The 20726-nt window shown below is 38.8% G+C and overlaps 1 protein-coding gene across 10 annotated transcripts in view; it reads left to right on the forward strand.

Moving 5' to 3' along the window:
* The window catches only part of LOC105468526 (ectonucleotide pyrophosphatase/phosphodiesterase 2), a 118439-nt gene that overhangs the window by 57071 nt on the left and 40642 nt on the right, over nucleotides 1-20726 (forward strand). For all 10 annotated transcript variants that reach the window (XM_011718744.3, XM_011718746.3, XM_011718745.3 and 7 more), the window contains exons 6-11: nucleotides 562-659; nucleotides 882-961; nucleotides 1734-1853; nucleotides 10360-10415; nucleotides 16924-16989; nucleotides 17634-17706. In XM_011718744.3, coding sequence (XP_011717046.3) covers nucleotides 562-659; nucleotides 882-961; nucleotides 1734-1853; nucleotides 10360-10415; nucleotides 16924-16989; nucleotides 17634-17706 — 493 coding nt within the window. The remainder of the gene's footprint in view (nucleotides 1-561; nucleotides 660-881; nucleotides 962-1733; nucleotides 1854-10359; nucleotides 10416-16923; nucleotides 16990-17633; nucleotides 17707-20726) is intronic.

Here is a 20726-nt window from a genome sequence, read left to right on the forward strand (position 1 = left end):
TTGTTACAAAACAGAAATGTTTCAAGACTTTTTAATTCGTACCATAACTTCACAGATCTCATACACAAGAATTCAGATAATGAATGACTGACAGAATATTTTTGTTGGGCAGTCTAGATTTAACCACGACTGGCTTGTGGTTAAATGGTTAAATGAATATGTTCGGTTTTTAAATTTAATTTTATTTTTTTGAGATGGAGTTTCACTCTTGTTGCCCAGGCTGGAGTGCAATGGTGCGATCTCAGCTCACTGCAACATCTGTCTCCCCTGTTCAAGTGATTCTCCTGCTTCAGCATCCCAAGTAGCTGGGATTACAGGTGCCCGCCACCACGCCCAGCTAATTTTTGTATTTGTAGTAGAGACGGCGCCGGTCTCAAACTCTTGAACTCAGGTGATCGGCCCGCCTCGGCCTCTCAAAGTGCTGGGATTTTAGGCGTAAGCCACTGCACCCGGCCGAAATTTTTTCTTGGAAATGATTGCTCCCATTATTGAGAATCACTAGGCGTAATGGCAACTCTGTGGCAATAACGTTTCTAAAAGCTTAATGTGTTACTGTTTAAGGTTTGTGCGCCCTCCATTAATCATATTCTCTGTGGACGGCTTCCGTGCATCATACATGAAGAAAGGCAGCAAAGTCATGCCTAATATTGAAAAACTAAGTAAGTAATTTCCATACTCTGTGTTCTCATCTGTAATCCAGGATCTCCATAGTAACCAGTGGGCTGTGGGCTTTGAGATCTATGAGCCCGTAGTTTTAAACGTGTTTTATTATTTGAAATACAAAAGCGAAGGCAACACGTGTCTGAGTGTTTATAAAATGGATTTTCTATAAGCAATTCCTGTTGGTTCTCTTGTTCTAATATTTGCAATTCTCTTTCCAGGGTCTTGTGGCACACATTCGCCCTACATGAGGCCGGTGTACCCAACTAAAACCTTTCCTAACTTATACACTTTGGCCACTGTAAGTATTTCTTCAAATGATATATGTTCAAAGGGCTGATTTCATCCTGGAATGACTTTAAAGGGGAGACTTTACTTTTAAAATGTGTTCCTTAGTGTTCAAAGAAAATCTTTCTGTTTTCCATCTTATCTGGGTCGTTTGTTCACAGCAAATGCCTTTTACAGCTTTGTGGGCAATTGAACTTCATTCCAACTTTAAAGCTGAAACCTTTTTTCAGGTGCAGTTCTGTCTGAACATATACATTAAGCTTCTCTCAAATACCACAGGCTCTATTGTTTATTTTCTGAATTTGCAAATAAAAATGTTGACTTCAGGGCTATGTTTTAGTTTTCAGGTACTTCAAATTCTATCACTCGTTCTTTAAAACATAATTTATTTATCTTTTTGAAAATTGATTTGGAGAGGAATAGAATTTAGAAAGAAGGAAAAGTGTATTTAGAAATAGAAGCTTCTTTGGAGGCACATGTATACATTCCAAACTAAAGGTTAATTTATAATAATGAAAATTATTGTCATTTTATTAAATTATAGCAGTAAAAAACCCCAATATTAAGTTTCTTATATCAAGTTTCTCAGATGGCTTATAATTTGTCCCATAGATATTATTCACATTTGCTCAAACAGATACGCAGTGAAGGTTATATATGTCTTATATAATTTTGGAAATTAAGTATTGCTATAAAACCTTCTATGCTAAGAAAATTTATACTAGAACTAATGTATGTGGATTATTGTATTGTTATTTTAACAATAAATTTGCTTTTACAAAAAGGGGCTGTATCCAGAATCACATGGAATTGTTGGCAATTCAATGTATGATCCTGTATTTGATGCCACTTTTCATCTGCGAGGGCGAGAGAAATTTAATCATAGATGGTGGGGAGGTCAACCGGTAAGTTTTGCATTTATTTTGTGTGTGTGTGTGTGTGTGTGTGTGTGTGTGTTCATGTATTGAAACATTTCATCCTCAAATTTGTTAGATGTGGAAAAAATGCATATAATTTCCTCATACTTGGCAATGTTTCCATCTTTTGATACTTTTAATATACATATAAACATGAAATATGTGTATATATGCATTATATATGTATATATGTATCTGGATATATGTGAATATATGGTATATTTATATATGTATGTATACATACAAATGTGCACATAGAATATACATGTATGTATACATATGTGTATGTGTCACTGTGTGTATATATGCGTGCATGTGTGTGAGGCTATGATTATAAAAGTGTGAGATGATGAATGTCTTCCCTAGGATTATGGTGGTGACAATGGTGATGAGGTGAACTTCAGAACCATTTTGACAAAGAATAGATCTCATTGATTTCCCAGATTTAAGGGTATAATGAAAAAGAGAAGTGCATGACTATGACTTCCCCAATATGTTAGCCCCGATGCTATAATAACAGAAACAGGGAAACTTGCTGAAAAAAGGGAACTCCCTGAAATCCACAGTAAATTCATGAATTCTTTTATTTAATCTATTTTTTAAAAATCATGGAAGTTAAATATAAAAAGCAGAATCCTACCTTGATACTGAAATAGCAAATTAATACTTTGAAAAGAAATCACCCTGTTTACTTCGGATCAAATGACTGGGCAGAAAATAAAAAGGGTTGTAGGTGGCTTTCTACTTAATGTTTTTCCTGTGACCGTGTGTATGGTTACGCAACTTGCTTTGGTCAGACATGAGCAAAGCAACATAAAGCCACAGTTGTTGAATGTGCAGAGCTGGGCTGAAGTGTACAAGCTTCTGGCCAGAAGGATCAGAATCACCTCAGAACATATCCCAGGGCACACAGGCAATCAGAAACATGTAGAAGTAAGATGGTAAGTGGTCCCATCTCATGCCAGTTCTGACTGGAGACGGTGGCTTCCTGGAGCACTGGTTAGAGAAGAGGGCTGGGAGAACTTTGTGCACTCAACCGTGGCGTGACTGGTGGGCAGTGTCTGCACACATCCATGTATCCACCATGCCTCAATGATCTTGTACCTGGAAATGTTTGCTGCAATTTATGGACAAAATAAGGACTACAAATAGAAATTTTTTCTTAAGGTATCTCACTTTAAGAAAAGGTCATTTGTGATCAAAATATTTATATTGCATAATAGGTAAATCAGTATGCAAGGATAAATATGAGCTTTTTATTAAAAAAATAAACATTGGAAGACTTCTTGTACATCTGCAGAAAAGTTTCTTTATAATAGATGTTCTGATTCTGCTGTCTTTATTCAGGCTGGACTCCCAGAAGTCCATAATGGCCTAGGGTGTGATCATAGTGAAATTTGTTGACAGGGTGGATTTTTCAAAGTTTATGATAGGGGAATATTTTATGAGTAAACAAAATGATTGAAATTAGAGCTCCATTAAGATTTCACTAGTGGGTCTTTTATATTAATTTGATCATGGAAACAAACTTACCTGAAGAACCTTAACGGATTAGAGATAAATAGTAATTTTATCAAATTGGATCACCTTACATCAACTGTTGACATAAGGTTTGCCCTGGGTTAGGATGACTCAGAAGAAGATGAGGCCACATATTCATTAACTTCTGCAAAAGCAGAGCAGAGGAAATGCTGTTAACCTGCCCAATGAAGTGAAGTCTCTGTTTCAACTCTGTTTACCTGTTTCCTCACTAACTCCCAAAGTTGACGCATCTGACCAAGTTTAGTACTCTCCTCATGCTGACCAAGATTTGTGGTGAAATTGACTTACGTTTCTGTCATCTTGGGCAAGATGGCCACCATAAGAATTCCTAGGAGGGGCCGGGCATGGTGCTTATGCTTGTAATCCCAGCACTTTGGGAGGCTGAGGCGGGTGGATCACGAGGTCAGGAGTTTGAGACCAACCTGGCCAACATAGTGTAACCCCATCTCTACTAAAAATACAAAAAATTAGCCAGGTGTGGTGGCGGATGCCTGTAATCCTAGCTACTCGGGGAAGCTGAGGCAGGAAAATTGCTTGAACTGGGAGGTGGAGGTTGCAGTGAGTTGAGATCGCACCATTGCACTCTAGCCCGGGAGACAGTGCGAGATTCCATCTCCCAAGGCAGATGGATCACAAGGTCAGGAGATCGAGACCATCCTGGCTAACATGGTGAAACCCCGTCTCTACTAAAAATCCAAAAAAAATTAGCCGGGTGAGGTGGTGGGCACCTGTAGTCCCAGCTACTCGGGAGGCTGAGGCAGGAGAATGGCGTGAACCCGGGAGGTGGAGCTTGCAGTGAGCCGAGATCGTGCCACTGCACTCCAGCCTGGGGGACTGAGCAAGACTCAGTCTCAGAAAAAAAAAAAAAAAAAAAAAAAAATGGAATTCCCAGGAGCATAGTAACTACAATTTAAAAGCACATTTTATTGAAATTTGGCATATTGGAAAAACATATAGACAAAGTATTATTGTTTTCTATTATACAGTAGGGTGTTCTATTATACAGTAGGGTGACTATAGCAAATAACAATGTAGAAGATTTTAAATGTTACTGAAAAGAAATGATAAATGTTTAAAGTTATGGGTATGGTGATTACCCTGATTTGATCATTATATAATGTACACATACATTGAAACATCACACTGTATCCCATAAATATACACAATTATTATATATCAGTTATAAATACAAAATAATTAAAAAGAAACTTTAGTCAAAGTATAAGAATATAAGCAACTAAAAGTACTATAAGGAAAATAATTAATGAATATTCTATAAGCATGTATACCATCCTCTCAGAGGCTTCTATATTTTAAAATCACCAGTGAAAAAATATTTATAAAAGTCTTACAAAATTTTATACATATAAGAGAAAATATTTATACAAATCTTAGACTGATAATTAAATTAAACTCAATTTATTTTTACTGAGGGACTAAACCATGCAAGACATTTAGCCAAATGGCATAGGGGTCAGATTACGTTGTGAATAAGAGCCACTTCTTGTCCTAGCATAAACTCTAGTAGATGGGATGAGGCATTTGTACAATGGCCATTTGAAAATTCGAATCTCACCAGGCATCTTCCAAAAATAATTTAATCTTTCATAATTTGATTTAATCTTTTTTTTATCCTTGATATAGCCAATTAAGCAAAGTCTAGTCTGCTTTTAATTTGCTAATACTCAGCATGCATTGCTAGAAGCAGTCATTTGCTGTAGGACCCTACATTTCTCATATGTAGTTTAATGCAGTTCCTTAAGTGGCTTGGTTTCTTTGGAAATTCTCTCTGCTACGGTCCTGCAATTTCTAATACAAAGATGCTTCCATGGGGTTGTTCCCTGTTCAGTTTAATCTGGATTCTCAGCAATGGGAGGAATGAATGGGATTCCTAGGAGCTGACTAAATGTGGAGATTTGAGAAACAAGTCTAATACTCCATCATGATCCAAGTCCTCTGAAGTCAGCATTTCTGGAGTAAGATGTTTCTAAGAGAAGCAGATTGTTATTTTTTAAAATGTATTATTATTATTTTTAATGAGACAAGGTCTCAGTATAGTTACCCAGGCTGGAGTGCAGTGGCATGATTTTGGCTCACTGCAGTCTCAGCCTCCAGGGCTCAAGCAACTCTCCCACCTCAGCCTCCTGAGCAGCTGGGACTATAGGCTCACACTGCCACGCCTGGCTAATTTTTGTATCTTTGGTAGAGACAGCATTTCGCCTTGTTGCCCAGGATTGTTTCCAACTTCTGAGCTCAAACGAGCTGCCTGCCTCAGCCTCCCAAAGTCTTGGGATTATAGGCGTGATCCCAACTGCAACTGTCCAGCAGATGCATTCTTATTACTTAAGTTGCTTGACCTCTAGAATTGCTCTCTGTCAGTATCGGTGATACAATGAGTTGGAACAGAAACCATTTTAGTAAATGACTGCAGTGTAAAAATGCAAGAAATGTGTGTTTAAGACAGAGACAGCAAGGAGAAGAAGAATGACACAGAATAGGGGTGACTTTCCAGGCCAAAAGGGATTGACTTGATGGAAAGTACAAGTCATTGCTAACCTCTTTTTATCTGTTTTATTGTCCTGATAAAGGGACATTTCTTTTCAGGAACATTTAACCTATTCTTTATTCTGTCGTTTCTTTTCCATATACTACTGTAGACCTGCAGTTTTTTTCTCCTTGTACTGTATCCTAATGTCCCTAGTTAGGGCGAGATCTGCTTACCTGGAGCCTTTGCTTACCAGCCTCTTATTTTTCTTCCAAATTTCAGCTGAAGTGTCTGTCCCCAGGAGGCCTTCCTTCCCTCAGCATTTCCAGCTCTGGCTAAGCAAAGTGACTCTCCTTTGGGCTTTTATATTTTTTCTATCATAAATTTGACAACCTCTTATTATTATTATTTTTTTTTGAGACAGAGTTTTGCTCTGTTGCCGAGGCTGGAGGGCAGCGGCACAGTCTTGGTTCACAGCAACCTCCACCTCCCGGGTTCAGGTGATTCTTATACCTCAACCTCCTGAGTAGCTGGGATTACAGGCACGTGCCATCATGCCCAGATACATTTTTTTGTGTTTTTAGTAGAGATGGGTGTTTCACTATGTCAGCCAGGCTGGTCTCGAACTCCCGACCTCAAGTGATCTGCCTGCCTTGGCCTCCCAAAGTGCTGGGATTACAGGTGTGAGCCACCATGCCCGGCCTGACCACCTCCTTTTGAAGTTGGTTATTCACAGGTCTGCTTTACCCTGTGGGTCCCATGCAGATAGGGACTTGGTGTATTTCTGTTCTGAAGACCCAATCCAGAGCCTGGCTCTGCTGTTGTGTTTTGGATGGAAATGTTCTTTGCTTCCTTCAGGGGCATGTTTTGCCCGTGCTTCCCCTAGGGTAGGTGGGCTTAAGGACAGCCCTCCATCTCAGCCTCAGCAGCTCCTGGCCATATGCCAACAGCTTCCTCACTCACCTCCTTCTGGCCCTAATCACGTGGAAAGCAGCTGCATCGGGCCCCAGTCTCTTCTGCTGCTTCCCCCAACCCTCACATCCTTAATGTGTTCTGATTCTCAGCAATTGATCTGCTGAACCAAGTGCCCCACCCATCCCCTGGTCTCCTAGAATTCTGTTTATCCTAGCTCAATGCTTTTGAATGCAAAGGAATGATTTTCCCTCGAGGAACTGCTAGAAAGACTACACTAGTAGTTTATGTTTTTTGAAAAAATGTTTTTGGCTAATATTTTTCTTTTTCCAAACTTCTCCTTTTCTCCCAAAGCTACATGCTGAATCTGAGAAAGTGTTGAATTTCATATTTAACCCACTTGGTTCCTGTAGAGGAAGCTTTTTTGATTCCTGATAAATAGCGTATCACAAGATACAATATCATTCCCATTTGTCCCCTTTTCACAAAGCAGCATCTAGGACACAAATGTCGAAAGCTGGGCCTCCTGATAAAGGAAAGCAATGCAGGGAGTTTTGGGATTAGAGGGAGAAAGCCCAAACCCAGTGTTTACTTAAGCTTATTTTTTTAGCTGTGTGATTATTATTATTATTATTTTTTAAAGACAGAATCTCGCTCTGTCATCCAGGCTGGAGTGCAGTGGTACGATCTCAGTTCACTACAACCTCTGCCTCCCAGGTTTAAGCGATTCTCCTGCCTCAGTCTCCTGAGTAGCTGGGATTACAGGTGCCCATCACAAGGCCTGGCTGATTTTTGTATCTTTAGTAGAGACAGATTTCACCATGTTGGCCAGGCTGGTCTCAAACTCCTGGCCTCAGGCGATCCACCCTCCTCCGCCTCCCAAAGTGCTGGGATTATAGGCATAAGCCACTGCACCTGGCCTGATTTTTTTTTTTTTTTTTAAACCACCCTTTGAAGAAATTTATATTGCATTCAAATTCGAGAAATTTTAACACTTATATCTCTGAATTAACAAGGAACCGGGAAGCTTCTCTCTCTCTTTTTCATAACCTTATCGGCTTGTATTCACTTTTCTTTTCTGGACCAATATTTTAGTGCCTTTTTTTTTCCTCCCCTTGGGAAGAAAATGTGCTTTTCATTTTAAGTATTTTATCTTTTTTGTTCACTTTTTATACTTTTCTGATCATGCTCTCAATTTTCTTTTTGAAAATGTGGTCAACCTGACTTTTACCAGGAATCAGGCAGAATTTTTCTGCTTTTTGATTTTTTTTAGAAGAAATACAAATTTTACCTTTAAATTGCCTCCATGGTTTACACTGTATGCTTCTAAGACACACTGCTTTTTAAAATTGATTAGTTTTTTTTTTCTGATTACAAATAAGTTGATTGTCACTGTAAAATTGTTGGAAAGTACAGAAAAATATAAAGAACAAATGATCTTAATTTTGCCATCATAATAATTTTAACATACCCTGTCATTTTCACTCTGAATGCTCCTTCCTTTTGACACTATTAAAACCTCTTCAGTGATCTTTTTTCCCTGAGGATTACTGAGTTAAATTAACTCTCAGAGCTTCCTGTCGCCCTGATAATGCCACCATCAGCATGTATTCTACAGTATAATATTTGAAAGTGCAGGGTCATTATTTGACAAATTTGTATTAAACAATTGTTTTCCTTTAGGAAACTCCACATTAATCTTAAATTTCATAGATGCCAAGTATTGCCTAGTACAATCTCCTCGGAAATAGCAAGGCAGTACATCTAGGAAGTTGTTTGGATATTGAATGTGCTAAGATTGTGTATGTGCAATTAAAATAAGTATGAAAATAGATCGCTTAATATAAGGAACTGGCCTCTTTGGGAACCAGCATGGTTTTACAGTGTGTCCAGCATTTCATTTGAGCTCATCTTCTTGCTGGTGGAGGTGCTGGAACAAGAATGAATGAAAGTCCAGGACACATTCTGAACCCTGGTTGGGCTGGGGTTCCTGGAGGATGCCAGAATTTGTCTTTAAAGTAGAAAGAGCTTTGGACTAAATGGAGTGAAGGGCTGTCAGAGCAATCTGAGATTCTTACATCTCCGAACATCCCAGGGAACCAAAAGTCTGGCCAAGAAGGTCTGGTCCCTCAGAGCCATGTGAATAGGATGAGGTCCCTACCTCTCCCAGGCTGATGAAATTCACCAGCAGCTCAGAACCCACAGACTGAAGAGTGCTCTGTACATTCTCCTGCCCCATCCCTCATTTGCCAGCTACAGTAGCTGTGAGTTTGGGGCTGAGGATTTCTAGAGGCTCCAAGGGGTCTGGAACCCTTTTCAAGCTTTCCCAGGGCAGGTATCCCAGATGATTGTGAAACAATGGCTAAGCTCCTGGATGTTCTCCACCTCCCAGTTACCCATTTCCTGAAAAAATACGTTGTCACTCTTTAAGGATACTCTGAAAGGCTGGAGACAATGAAACCAGAAAAGGGATTGGCTATAGTTCCCAAATCATTTTTGTTTTGGTTTGAGGCAAACCACAGTTCTCTCTCTTATTTGCTTCTATTCTCTTTCCTTAAGTGAGGGGGTTTCTTCTCATAGACTTCTGTTCAGTGGGACACTTGCCATCTTAGGCTGTTTTTAATGTTACTAGAATAACTGGATTATTTATTTCCATTATTGCATAACAATAAAGACGGAAATTTATCGAGTGTTTGCCAGATGTTAAGACACTGGTTTAAGGACTTTAAATGTATTAACTCATTAAAGCTTAGAATAATCCTATGTGCTAGATAATATTATTTACATTGTAAAGGAAACAGAAACACAAAGATATTAAGTAACTTGCCAAAGGACTACATGGCTGGTAAGTGACAGAAACAAGGCTTAAAATCCAAGCTGTCTGGTTGCAGAGCCCAGGTTCTAAATTCCTATATCTTATGCCTCCCCAATAGCACACGGTGTAAAGAATATTTTAAAAACCTTAATGAAGTGCTTGGTTCACTTAACTTATTCTAGGAACTCTCGTCTAAAATAATATTTACTAAAAGGCTAGGTAAAAGATACAGGAAAAATCAAAATTAAAAATTAGCCTTCTTCCCCCTTCTCAATCATCTAGTTTAAACTAAAACAAGACAAAGAGGGTTCCAAAATTCTGACATCTGGGTGCCAAATTGGGGCAGTCCCTGAGTCTTTCAATAGTAAAGGAAACATATGGCTCATTCTTGGGTCCTTTGATGAGCAGAATTCTGCTGCGTCAGTTAATTGTTCAAAACGATGATCAGAAAAGACAGGTACAGGAGAGAGGCTTTTGAGATAAAATAAGAGTTTTAAAAATATGTCACTAGAATCATAGCAGGAGCTTTTGAGAGCTTTTGCAGAGAATATATTGAATAATATTTGTGGAAATAATGATTCTGACTTCCAGATGTGAAAATAAATGGTTGCAAAGAATGGGAAATTTATGTTGGGGTGTGAGTGGAGTATAAGATATCTGATCTAATGTGTTTTAAAAACTTTTTCTTTTTTGACCAAAACTCAGAACACATTTTAAGCCGCTTATATTTTCCTCATTAGCTATGGATTACAGCCACCAAGCAAGGGGTGAAAGCTGGAACATTCTTTTGGTCTGTGTAAGTTACCTTTATTTTGTCAATGTTTATAAAATGACAGCTGTGACTCCATTTATAAAACATCAATTTAGTTTTTATTTTGTTTCAGTTAAATGTGAAAATATAGAATTTTTGAATATTTACTAATTCAAAATAACCTTCCAGGTGTTTTTTTTTTTTTTCCCCCTGAGGTCCTCTCTCTGTGCCTCATCCTACCTTCTCTTTCTCCTCTAGCTCTCCTTTTTTCCATCCTGTCTCTCTCTCTCTCTTTTTTTTTTTTTTTTGAGACAGAGTCTTGCCCTGTTGCCCAGGCTGGAGTGCAGTGGCGTGATTTCGGCTCATTGCAACCTCGGCCTCCCGGGTTCAAACGGGTCTCCCCTCAGCCTCCTGAGTAACTGGAATTACAGGTGCCTGCTACCACTCCCAGCTAATTTTTTGTATCTTTAGTAGAGACAGGGTTTCACCATGTTGGCCAGGCTGGTCTCAAACTCCTGACCTCATGATCCGCCCGCCTCTGTCTCCCAAAGTGCTGGGATTATAGGCATGAGCCACCGTGCCCGGCCCCATCCTCTCTTAACAGAATGTAAGTAAGATGGTCTCTCCTCCTTCTGGATGTCCTTTAGATTTTTCTATTCCTGTCTGTAGGTTTTTGGTAACTTGCCATCTAGGACATGCATATTTCTCTTAGACTGTTTATGGCAGTGGCTTTCCTTATCATTTTCTATAAATATATGAGAACATATTATATTTATTTTGGTTCACAACTTAAAAAAATCTAGATGATCTCAGGCCTCTGGGGAGCCTATGGAGTGGTCTAGAGATTGAAAGTTCCAGACAGGAGACTGAGGGGAAGCCTCTATTTTCACTTCATTTTCCCACTGAACTCCAGGATTTTTCTAATAAGAAAATGGGGCTCCTTCCCATCCCTAAAGAAGTGATGGGGGATTAAGGAGTTAATGTTCATAAGCCTTAAGATGAATCTTACCTAATAAAAGTATCAACATGTTGATGATTTTTAAGGTTCCTTAGTAAGAAAAGGAATCTGTTTCAACTTTCACGGGGATTTTGTTCCCACTGAGATGTTCTTTCCATCTTTTTTTTTTTTTAAACCACCTAAAGCTGTTTCCATATTTGCCTCTATGCCTAACAAAAATCTGACTATTCTATAATAGCAGTGTGCTGAGAGCCATCGCAGGCTCAAATTAATCCAGAACGGTACTGTCTATATTCTCTAAAATCAGAAATAAAAGTAGCTTTTTCAGATTTGAAGGGCTAAACTGAAATCGGATTTGGTGATTTGAATCTAGCACAGAGCGTCTCTTTAAAAGATTTCTTTCTTTTTTTTTTTTTTTTCTAAAGAGGTTTCTGAGTTGAAAAGTAAGTGTAGGTAGGTTAGAAATGATACTGCTTAATATAAACAGCATGTTGATTTACCAATGTTATCCTATGCCTGACATTTCTTTAACTCTTGACTGTCATAGATGCTTATAGAAGTAATTTCTTCTGCTCTGTAACATATTTGCCTGGCAGAATGGAGAGTAGCCAACAACATAATTAATACTGAGTCCCCACCTTTGCCCCCCTGAAACTGCTGCAAAGCCTCATTGAAAAGGCCCAGTGTTCTGGTTTTGAATGGCAATTTTCTCCACCCATTTGAAACCACTTATAAGAAGGTGGCTTTTGTATGCTCCAAAGATGTCTGTAGCTTTCATTTGCTTCTCAGACTATTATTTTATCTCTGTATCCTGAAAGTGACTTGGATTCATTTTTTTCCCTTTTTTTTGAAGCATTTTACAACTTTAAAAAATAAGATCACACTTTCAGTTAGGAGAATATATATGTCAAGGAAATCTACACAGTGTATATTCTGAAAACTTAAAAAAATTTAGAACCTGATTCAAACCATAGACTTAGACTTTGAAGGCCATATTTTTAACATGGTTCTGTACTGCAACCTAGAATTAGTCTTGCTTTTTAATGATAGTATTTCATTCCGAAATAATCTTCGGCTGATGCTCCATTCTTTTGTGCCAATTCATGTTCAAAGACAGTAATTCCCACTATGTATGATTGTTTACGTTGATTCTCATCCCAGCTTGGCTGCTTATTAGATTGGTGACCTTGGACTAGTGATTTAATCTCTCAACAAATCCATGTCCTCATCTTCAAATAAAAGTTATAGTATCTTCGACCGGGTGTGGTGGCTCACACCTGTAATCCCAGCACTTTGGGAGGCTGAGGCAGGCAGATCACCTGAGGTTAGGAGTCAAGACCAGCCTGACCAACATGGAGAAACCTAGTCTCTCCTAAAAAAAAAAAAAAAATTAGCCAGGTGTTGGGGCGCATGTCTGTAATCCCAGCTACTCGGGAGGCTGAGGCAGGAGAATGGCTTGAACCTGGGAGGCAGAGGTTTTGGTGAGCTGAGATCATGCCATTACAATCCAGCCTGGGCAACAAAAGTGAAACTCTGTCTCAAAAAAAAAAAAAAAATATATATATATGTATATTTATATATATAGTATATATATTTATATATGCATATTATATATAGTATATATATTTATATATGTATATATAAAATACATATATATATAGTATCTTCATCATGGGATGTTGCAAAGATGCAATGAGCTAACATATTTAAAATGCTTATGCCAGGCATGGTGGCTCATGCCTGTAGTCTCAGCACTTTGGAAGGCTGAGGCAGGTGGATCGCTTGAGCACAGGAGTTTGAGAACAAGCTGGGTAACATGGCAAAACCCTGTCTCTACAAAATATACGATAATTAGCCAGGCATGGTGGCACATGCCTATAGTCCCAGCTACTTGGGAGGCTGAGGTGGGAGGATCACCAAGCCCGAGGAGGTTGAGGCTGCAGTGAGCTGAGATGGCACCACCGCACTCCAGCCTGGGCAACAGAGTGAGACCCTGTCTCAAAAATAAAACAGGCTGGGTGCGGTGGCTCACGCCTGTAATCCAAGTACTTTGGGAGGCCGAGGTGGGTAGATCACAAGGTCAGAAGATTGAGACCCTCTTGGCTGACACAGTGAAATCCGGTCTCTACTAAAAATACAAAAAATTAGCCGGTGGTGGTGGGTGCCTGTAATCCCAGCTACTGAGGAGGCTGAGGCGGGAGAATGGCGTGAACCCGGGATGCGGAGCTTGCAGTGAGCCGAGACCACACCACTGCACTCCAGCCTGGGCGACAGAGCGAGACTCCGTCTCAAAAAATAAATAAATAAATAAAACAAATAAAATGCTTATTAGGGTACTGGTACATAGAGAATAACTAATAAGTGGTATTTGTTTTCTTATTCACATTCTGTCTTTCAACATTGACTAGACAAAGGCTATATGTGTCTTAAGGTAATTTGCTCCCCTTTACTAGTAAATACTTAATTTAGTCTTTTTTTTTTTTGACCATGTCTAATATACTTGGTCTCACGACAAATTCTCCATCAATCAGTGGTGGTGAAGACAGCAACATGTACCCTATTTCTTTTTTTGCTCTTTCTTGGTCCGATTTATTTGTGCTGTCTGTGTAGGGTATTTGAATATTTGAAACACTGTTGGCTAAGGGCCATGTCCTTTTGGTCTCTGAGGCTATTTCATAAAGATAACCTAGAACTCCTAGGAAACTTAGGGACGACCTTGCCTAACTCCTCATTTAAGAGATTAGAGGCCGGGTGTAGTGGCTCATGCCTGTAATCCCAGCACTTTGGGAGACCGAGGCGGGTGGATCACTTGAGGTCTGGAGTTCAAAACCAGCCTGGCCAACATGCTGAAACCCTGTCTCTACTAAAAATATAACAATTAGACGGGCGTGGTGGCAGGCACCTTTAATCCCAGCTACTTGGAGGCTGAGGCAGGAGAATCACTTGAACCGGAGAGGTGGAGGTTGCAATGAGCCGAGAGAGCAAGACTCTATCTCAACAACAACAACAACACAAAAAAAAAAAAAAAAAGAAAAAGAAAAAGAAAAAGAGAGAGAGAGAGATTAGAACACTAAGGCCTAGAGAGGTTAAATGTTGCACCTAAGGTCAGAGGTAGAATGGCTACTCAGACCTCCAGCATCCTCATCGTATTCTCTTAACACAAACACAATCAGCCCCTGCCCAGAAAAGAAAAGAATAATAGCTTGCTTATCTTTCTCCAAGCAAAACGGCGACTCCTCCATAATAGTGTTTTTGGTAGGAATATCTTTATTTATGTTTACACAAATGCCTTAAACCCAATATACCCTTAACAAATATTTTGTGAATGACGATATCATCTCCGTGGACCTGTAAATTCAGTATATAACAATAAAAGCTAACATTTTTCTAAACCCTTTCTATGTGCCCAGCACTATTCTAAATGCTTTAGATGTATTCTCTTTTCAACTTCACAACAACTTTATGAGATAGGTACTACTATTATTGTCCTCGTTTTCCAGAGGTATCAAAAGTTTAGATAACTTGCCTAGTCTTATCACCAGCATTTGCTGGAGTCAGGATTCAAACCCAAGCACTCTGGCCTCATAGCTGGCGCTTTTAATTCCCTGTCTACCATTGTTCAAGTACCCCATCCAACGAGGGCATTCAGGGGTGAGCATTCTGAGCTTGACACAGATTCTGTTAGTTTGTATTTTTCCATTAGTATTAAAAGTGGATTCATTAGGGCCCCATTTCTGTGGCTTAACACCAATTACATAAAATAAAGCAGGTTTTAGGCAGGTAGTGAAATAAGGTAAAATGAAAAGGCTCTGGCATTCCCTCTTTTTTTTTTTTTTAACTTAGGAAAGAATTCAAAGTATGCAATTATTTTGCTTAGATACAAAGGATTTCTAAAGCTGAAGAATTAAATTCCTTAAGTGATTAACCTAGCTTTGCTCTGCCTATTTCTAATTCAATTACAGGATATAATGGACAGGGTCACATTTATCCAATAGCATTGGGATATGTTTAAATTTGGACTCATTTTATGGCACACATGATTTTCTGGTCTTGTGTGATAGTTCCAGAAAGAGAGGATGCCTGGGGAATGACAAATCCCTGTAAGCTGGATGGTGATGGGGGAGGCAGAGAGACCACTTGATGAGAGCCCCTGCTTGAGGATTTATCGTTCTCCCAGCTCTCTCACTGCTCATGTCCACTGAGAGTAAAAGTTTAAATGGCTCACCAATGTTCCACAATAATTTTTCCTGACCACATTTAAACTTGTGCTTTAGTTTGAATTCATCACAAACATGCCTCTAAAGCCTGGTCTTGGATGGGGGAGTGAAAACGCATTTTGAGGTCCCTGTTGGGAAAGAGTGGATGAATTTCCCCTGACTAAAGCTCTCTCTCAGCTTGTGAGCATCTTAATATAACTCAGCCTGGGGCAGTACTGTCATGTTAGCTGCGAGCCCTTAGAGCCCTTAAAGCTAGTGCCAGACTTAGGGTAATTATATTTCAACAGAGGAAAGAAACTTAAACACAAAAGTCATTGTGGATGAAGATTATACCCTTTTTGTCAGTCTCTTAATTATATGTGCCTATTCTTTTTTTTTTTTTTGAGACAGAATTTCACTCTTGTTGCCCAGGCTGGAGTGCAATGGTGCAATATTGGCTCACTGCAACCTCTGCCTCCCAGATTCAAGCGATTCTCTTGCCTCAGCCTCCCAAGTAGCTGGGATTACAGGCATGTGTCATCATGCCTGGTTAATTTTGTATTTTTAGTAGAGATGGGGTTTTGCCATGTTGGTCAGGCAGGTCTTGAACTCCTGACCTCAGGTGATCTGCCTGCCTCGGCTTCCCAAAGTGCTGGGATTACAGGCATGAGCCACTGCACCCAGCCTATTCTTGGTAGATTTTTATAGGGCTGCAAGAAAATGGCAAGAATACCTTCCCTAACCCATTATTTTATAGAGGAAGAACTTCAAGTTTCAGGTTAGGTAATATTTCTAAAGTCATACTGTTATTTAGGGGGAGAATGATGACCAATTATGATCATTAATAAAAATATGTTTTTAAAGAACTTACTGTGTCTTAGGCACTGGACATGCCCTTTCCTTGTCTTGTTTCATTTCATCCTTACAACCAAGCTGTACAGTATCCTTTGTTGTTAGCTTTATCTTACCGATGAGTAAACTGAGACCAAGAGGTCAAGAGAGGTCACACTGCCAACAAGAGGCGGATTGGGGATGTAAGTACTGACCCCTTTATGGCCACAGCTAAAGGCTCGACAGAATAAATGACAATGATTCTGAAACCAGGGTCCTCTCTGCTTGTAGTGGAGTTTCTGATTAGCAAGACAGGTTCCTCATTTTGACTGTGAATCAGAGTTTCCAGTGTAGTCTTCTGTGGAAGAGGTTGAGCAACGTAATATGTTGCAAATGGAAATAGTAGTTTAAACGCTAATTCGAAAGAGGGCCTTTTACTACAAATGAAGTGAAAACAGATGGTGGTAAATAGAGAGCATTTGGCCTGGGTGCAAGAGCAAGCACTCATCAGGCTTGAGTTTGTGGAAATGAAACCTAACAACATGCTTTGCTTGCTTTTACCCTCCAGTGTCATCCCTCACGAGCGGAGAATATTAACCATATTGCAGTGGCTCACCCTGCCAGACAGTGAGAGGTATTTGTTTCTCTCTTTCTTCTTTCTTCAGTACATTTCCATCTTAACTTAGAATTGCATGAAACACTAGACTGTGGAATAGAAGCACACCCAATGTTTGGAATTAAAAGTTTTGTGGTTCTTAGCCTTAAGTGTTACTTCCCTAAGAAGGATACAATAGACTTTGGTTATTGGGTCCATTTAATTACTGGATTACTGCAGCTATTAATTCTGTCCACTACAGCAGAGCCGAAGGAAGTTTCTGGCTTTGATAAATGAACCAGCAGCATCCCAAGGATTGCAGAAGTATCGAGAGAGACGCTTGTCTGTAATGGAGTTAGTTGTTCTTTCAGGCTTCAGATTGCACAGCCCATGTGAATTACCACCAGGCTCTGTTACCTTGAGGGTCAAGGACCCGAGTACATGTTCAAGTTTTCCTTTGTGACTTTTGAGTCCTGAAGGTGGTTCCAGGCAGTTACCACAGATGGGGTGGTGGTCATAGAAGCAATAGGAAAAAAAAAAAGTTTTCCATGCTAATATGAATAGTAGTTAAAGGATAAATTAAATTTGAGAACATTTTTTAAAAGTGTGTTTTTAAAAAATATGTGATATTTTTTGTTACATGTGGTTTAGGAGAGATTCTGAACCTTCCAATTTTCTTATAGGCCTTCGGTCTATGCCTTCTATTCTGAACAACCTGATTTCTCTGGACACAAATATGGCCCTTTCGGCCCTGAGGTTAGTGGTTTAGCATCTGCCTGAGAAGAACCTTTGGCCCTGGGCTACCTGACCTACTGACCTTATTTCAGGATTTGTATAAAGTCTGGACTGATGTTTGTATCTACAAGGTTTACGCAAAGTCAAATAACTACAGGACTAAAAATATTTTTTTGAAAATCTTAAAACTACCTGTTTCTCTTATAGGAGCTTCATTTCAGATTGCTTTGATATTTAAATAATAATATATCCTGAACTTGATGTTAACAGGAAATGGGGTATATTCTAGTCTTGTGGGCGTCAGTTGGAGGGTGAACAGTCAGGAAGGGTTGGCATTTGCCTTCAATGGGATAGGCATGGAAAAAAATCTTGAGATGAAACCTGCAATACAGAACATTGTAAATGAATTTCAGCACCCTTAAATGATTAGGCAATTTAGAGAGGGTAGATCAGCTCAGCGGCTCCAATAACCTTAGCAGATATAATCCAGTCAATCTGGCATAAGTTATGGTAATGGACTCTTTTGAATTTAATACATTTTGGCAGAGATATATATACTGTGAAATTGTCACCACACTCAAGATATGAACATATTCATCATCCCCCAAAGTAACGTAAATTCTCGAGAGAAATATACCGCTAAATGAATCTGCTTATTCAGAGCAGGGTGAGTTTTAAAAAATTTTTTTTTGAGATGGAGTATTGCTCTACCACCTAGGCTGGAGTGCAGTGGTGCGATCTTGACTCACTGCAACCTCTGCCTCCCAGGTTCAAGTGATTCTCCTGTCTCAGCCTCTCAAGTAACTGGGATTACAGGCGTGCACCACCATACCCGGCTAATTTTTGTATTTTCAGTAGAGCCAGGTTTCTGCCATGTTGGCCAGGCTGGTCTCGAACTCCTGACCTCAGGTGATCCACCTGCCTTGGCCTCCCAAAGTGCTGGGATTATAAGCATGAGCCACCACACCCAGCCGAGGGTGACATATTTTTATCAAAGACTCAGCCATCATCGTGGAAGGCAATCTGTAAGGTAGTATCCAGTATAATTTCAAATTCAGAAGGTGGGAAAGGAATGGCTAGAAACGTTCCCACATTTCAGCATAGATAGTAAAAAATACGATGGAGTTTGCAAATCTAAACTTTTACATATTTTTAAATATTTAAGTAGCCTAGTAACCCATAGCATACTGCTGACTATAATTACGTTCATTGTTTTCAGATGAATTAGAGATAAGGTAAACATATCTTGCTTTAAGTATTTTTGACAAATTGCAGCATGTAACCAAGGAGTCATAAGTATTTCTAAATGCTTTGACATCAATACAGAGGTGATTTATTTAAGCACTAGTAACTAATAGCTACGTAAAACCATTCTTAGTTTGTCTTAAATCATTAAACTTATATAAGTCAGATGCTCTTTTTCTGTCCCTTTGAAGTTTAACTCATCTTGTATGATTGTGAAACACAAATGATAAAATGAGATAAACATCTGCATGCACGATGCCAGTAAACAACACCTAAGGAAGAATGGCTGTTTTATCTTTAGGATGACTTTCTTGGAGATTCACCTAAAGGGAACAAAAGGAACCACATTTTATCAAAATGTTCACAAAACAAAACAAAACACCTAAGCAGTTCCATGTTCCCTACTTAAAAGTTTGACTTCTTGGGTAATAATATCCCGTCAAAGAACCTGTGGGGTAAGCAAAACAGGGATTGGTATAGCCATTCTTTTAAAAGTAGGACTCTGGTACTTTCGCTTGACTGCTAAGTAGAGAATTTGAAGACAGCACCACAGAACTTTTGACTCCCAGACCACAGTCCCTTCTATGGAACCATTTAACCCTCCTTCAGTCCAGGAGATAAGCAAAGTGGTCAGTTAATAACTATGTTCAAATTATACAGAACATTTTATTTATGGCAAAAGTTGGCTTTTAATAATACAAGTGAGGTATAACTCAAACTTTAAAAGTTATATGGCTTGATGATAAATGTTCTTAATCAATAAACATCTTTAGGTTTCTAATACGTGTAGTTCAGTTACAATTACATGCATGAAAGTGTATGTTTGTGTGAATTAAGAAACAAACACGTTTTTTTGAAAGTACTGAGTAGCAATAAATGAAGCAGGATACAGGATGCTTTAATTTCCTATAATAATTTTTCTATGCCCAGGGTTGCTCATAAATATATAAACAGAGATTTTTCCTATAGTACCTTTGAATTAAGAGTTGAAAGTACTCATGTTATGTTTTTTTTCAGTATTACTACTTCTTGCAGCTAGGGTATTTTCATATGTCTACTGGGTAAACTCATCCATCCCTCATTCCAATTGGGTATCTTGGAGTATATCTTCAGTAATGGTAATCTGATAACCTGGTCATTTTCTTCTCATAAGGGAAAGGATATTTTCAGATTTCAATTATTTCTCATCTAGTTCTAGGAATCTTATTTTAACTGAAAGAAAAACAAAATTGTTTACACTTTTAAAACATGAAACCAAAGCAAGTCAGCAAAAGTTCTCTTCTATTGTAAGCTAATTGTTTTATATACCTATGTATCCTATATGCCTACCTATATATCATTATTTACACTTATTATACATGAAAAGATTATAACATACTGGTTGAAAGATTATTTTAAAATCAGTAACATATCTTTTACATGTAAGAAAATAATATATTTGAAATTTCATTGAAATGATTTTCACTAGCAAAATGTTATATGCTATAATAAGATGAATTCCGTTGAAATTTGTGCTTTATTTGCTAAATATTTGAGTACACATTTTTTCAGGATGATTCTCAAAAGCTATTAAATGAGATGACCAAACATTGAGCTAATAACTTCAAGAAATGGTGTATTGCTCCTGGTTTCAGAGTGTAATGGTGAATGTTAAAAAATATGCTTGCTTTTGATTATTGGCGCAATCTTTTTCTTTTTGACCTTCTATGCTTTTTCTGTGACCCCTTGTTCGGCTGCTCTTCCGGGCCTAGAGTCAGAGCTTTGGCTGGCTAGTCTCTACCTTCAGATGGCAAAGT

The sequence above is a fragment of the Macaca nemestrina genome, chromosome 8 (assembly GCF_043159975.1).
Source record: "Macaca nemestrina isolate mMacNem1 chromosome 8, mMacNem.hap1, whole genome shotgun sequence".
In the NCBI taxonomy this organism is placed as follows: Eukaryota; Metazoa; Chordata; class Mammalia; order Primates; family Cercopithecidae; genus Macaca; species Macaca nemestrina.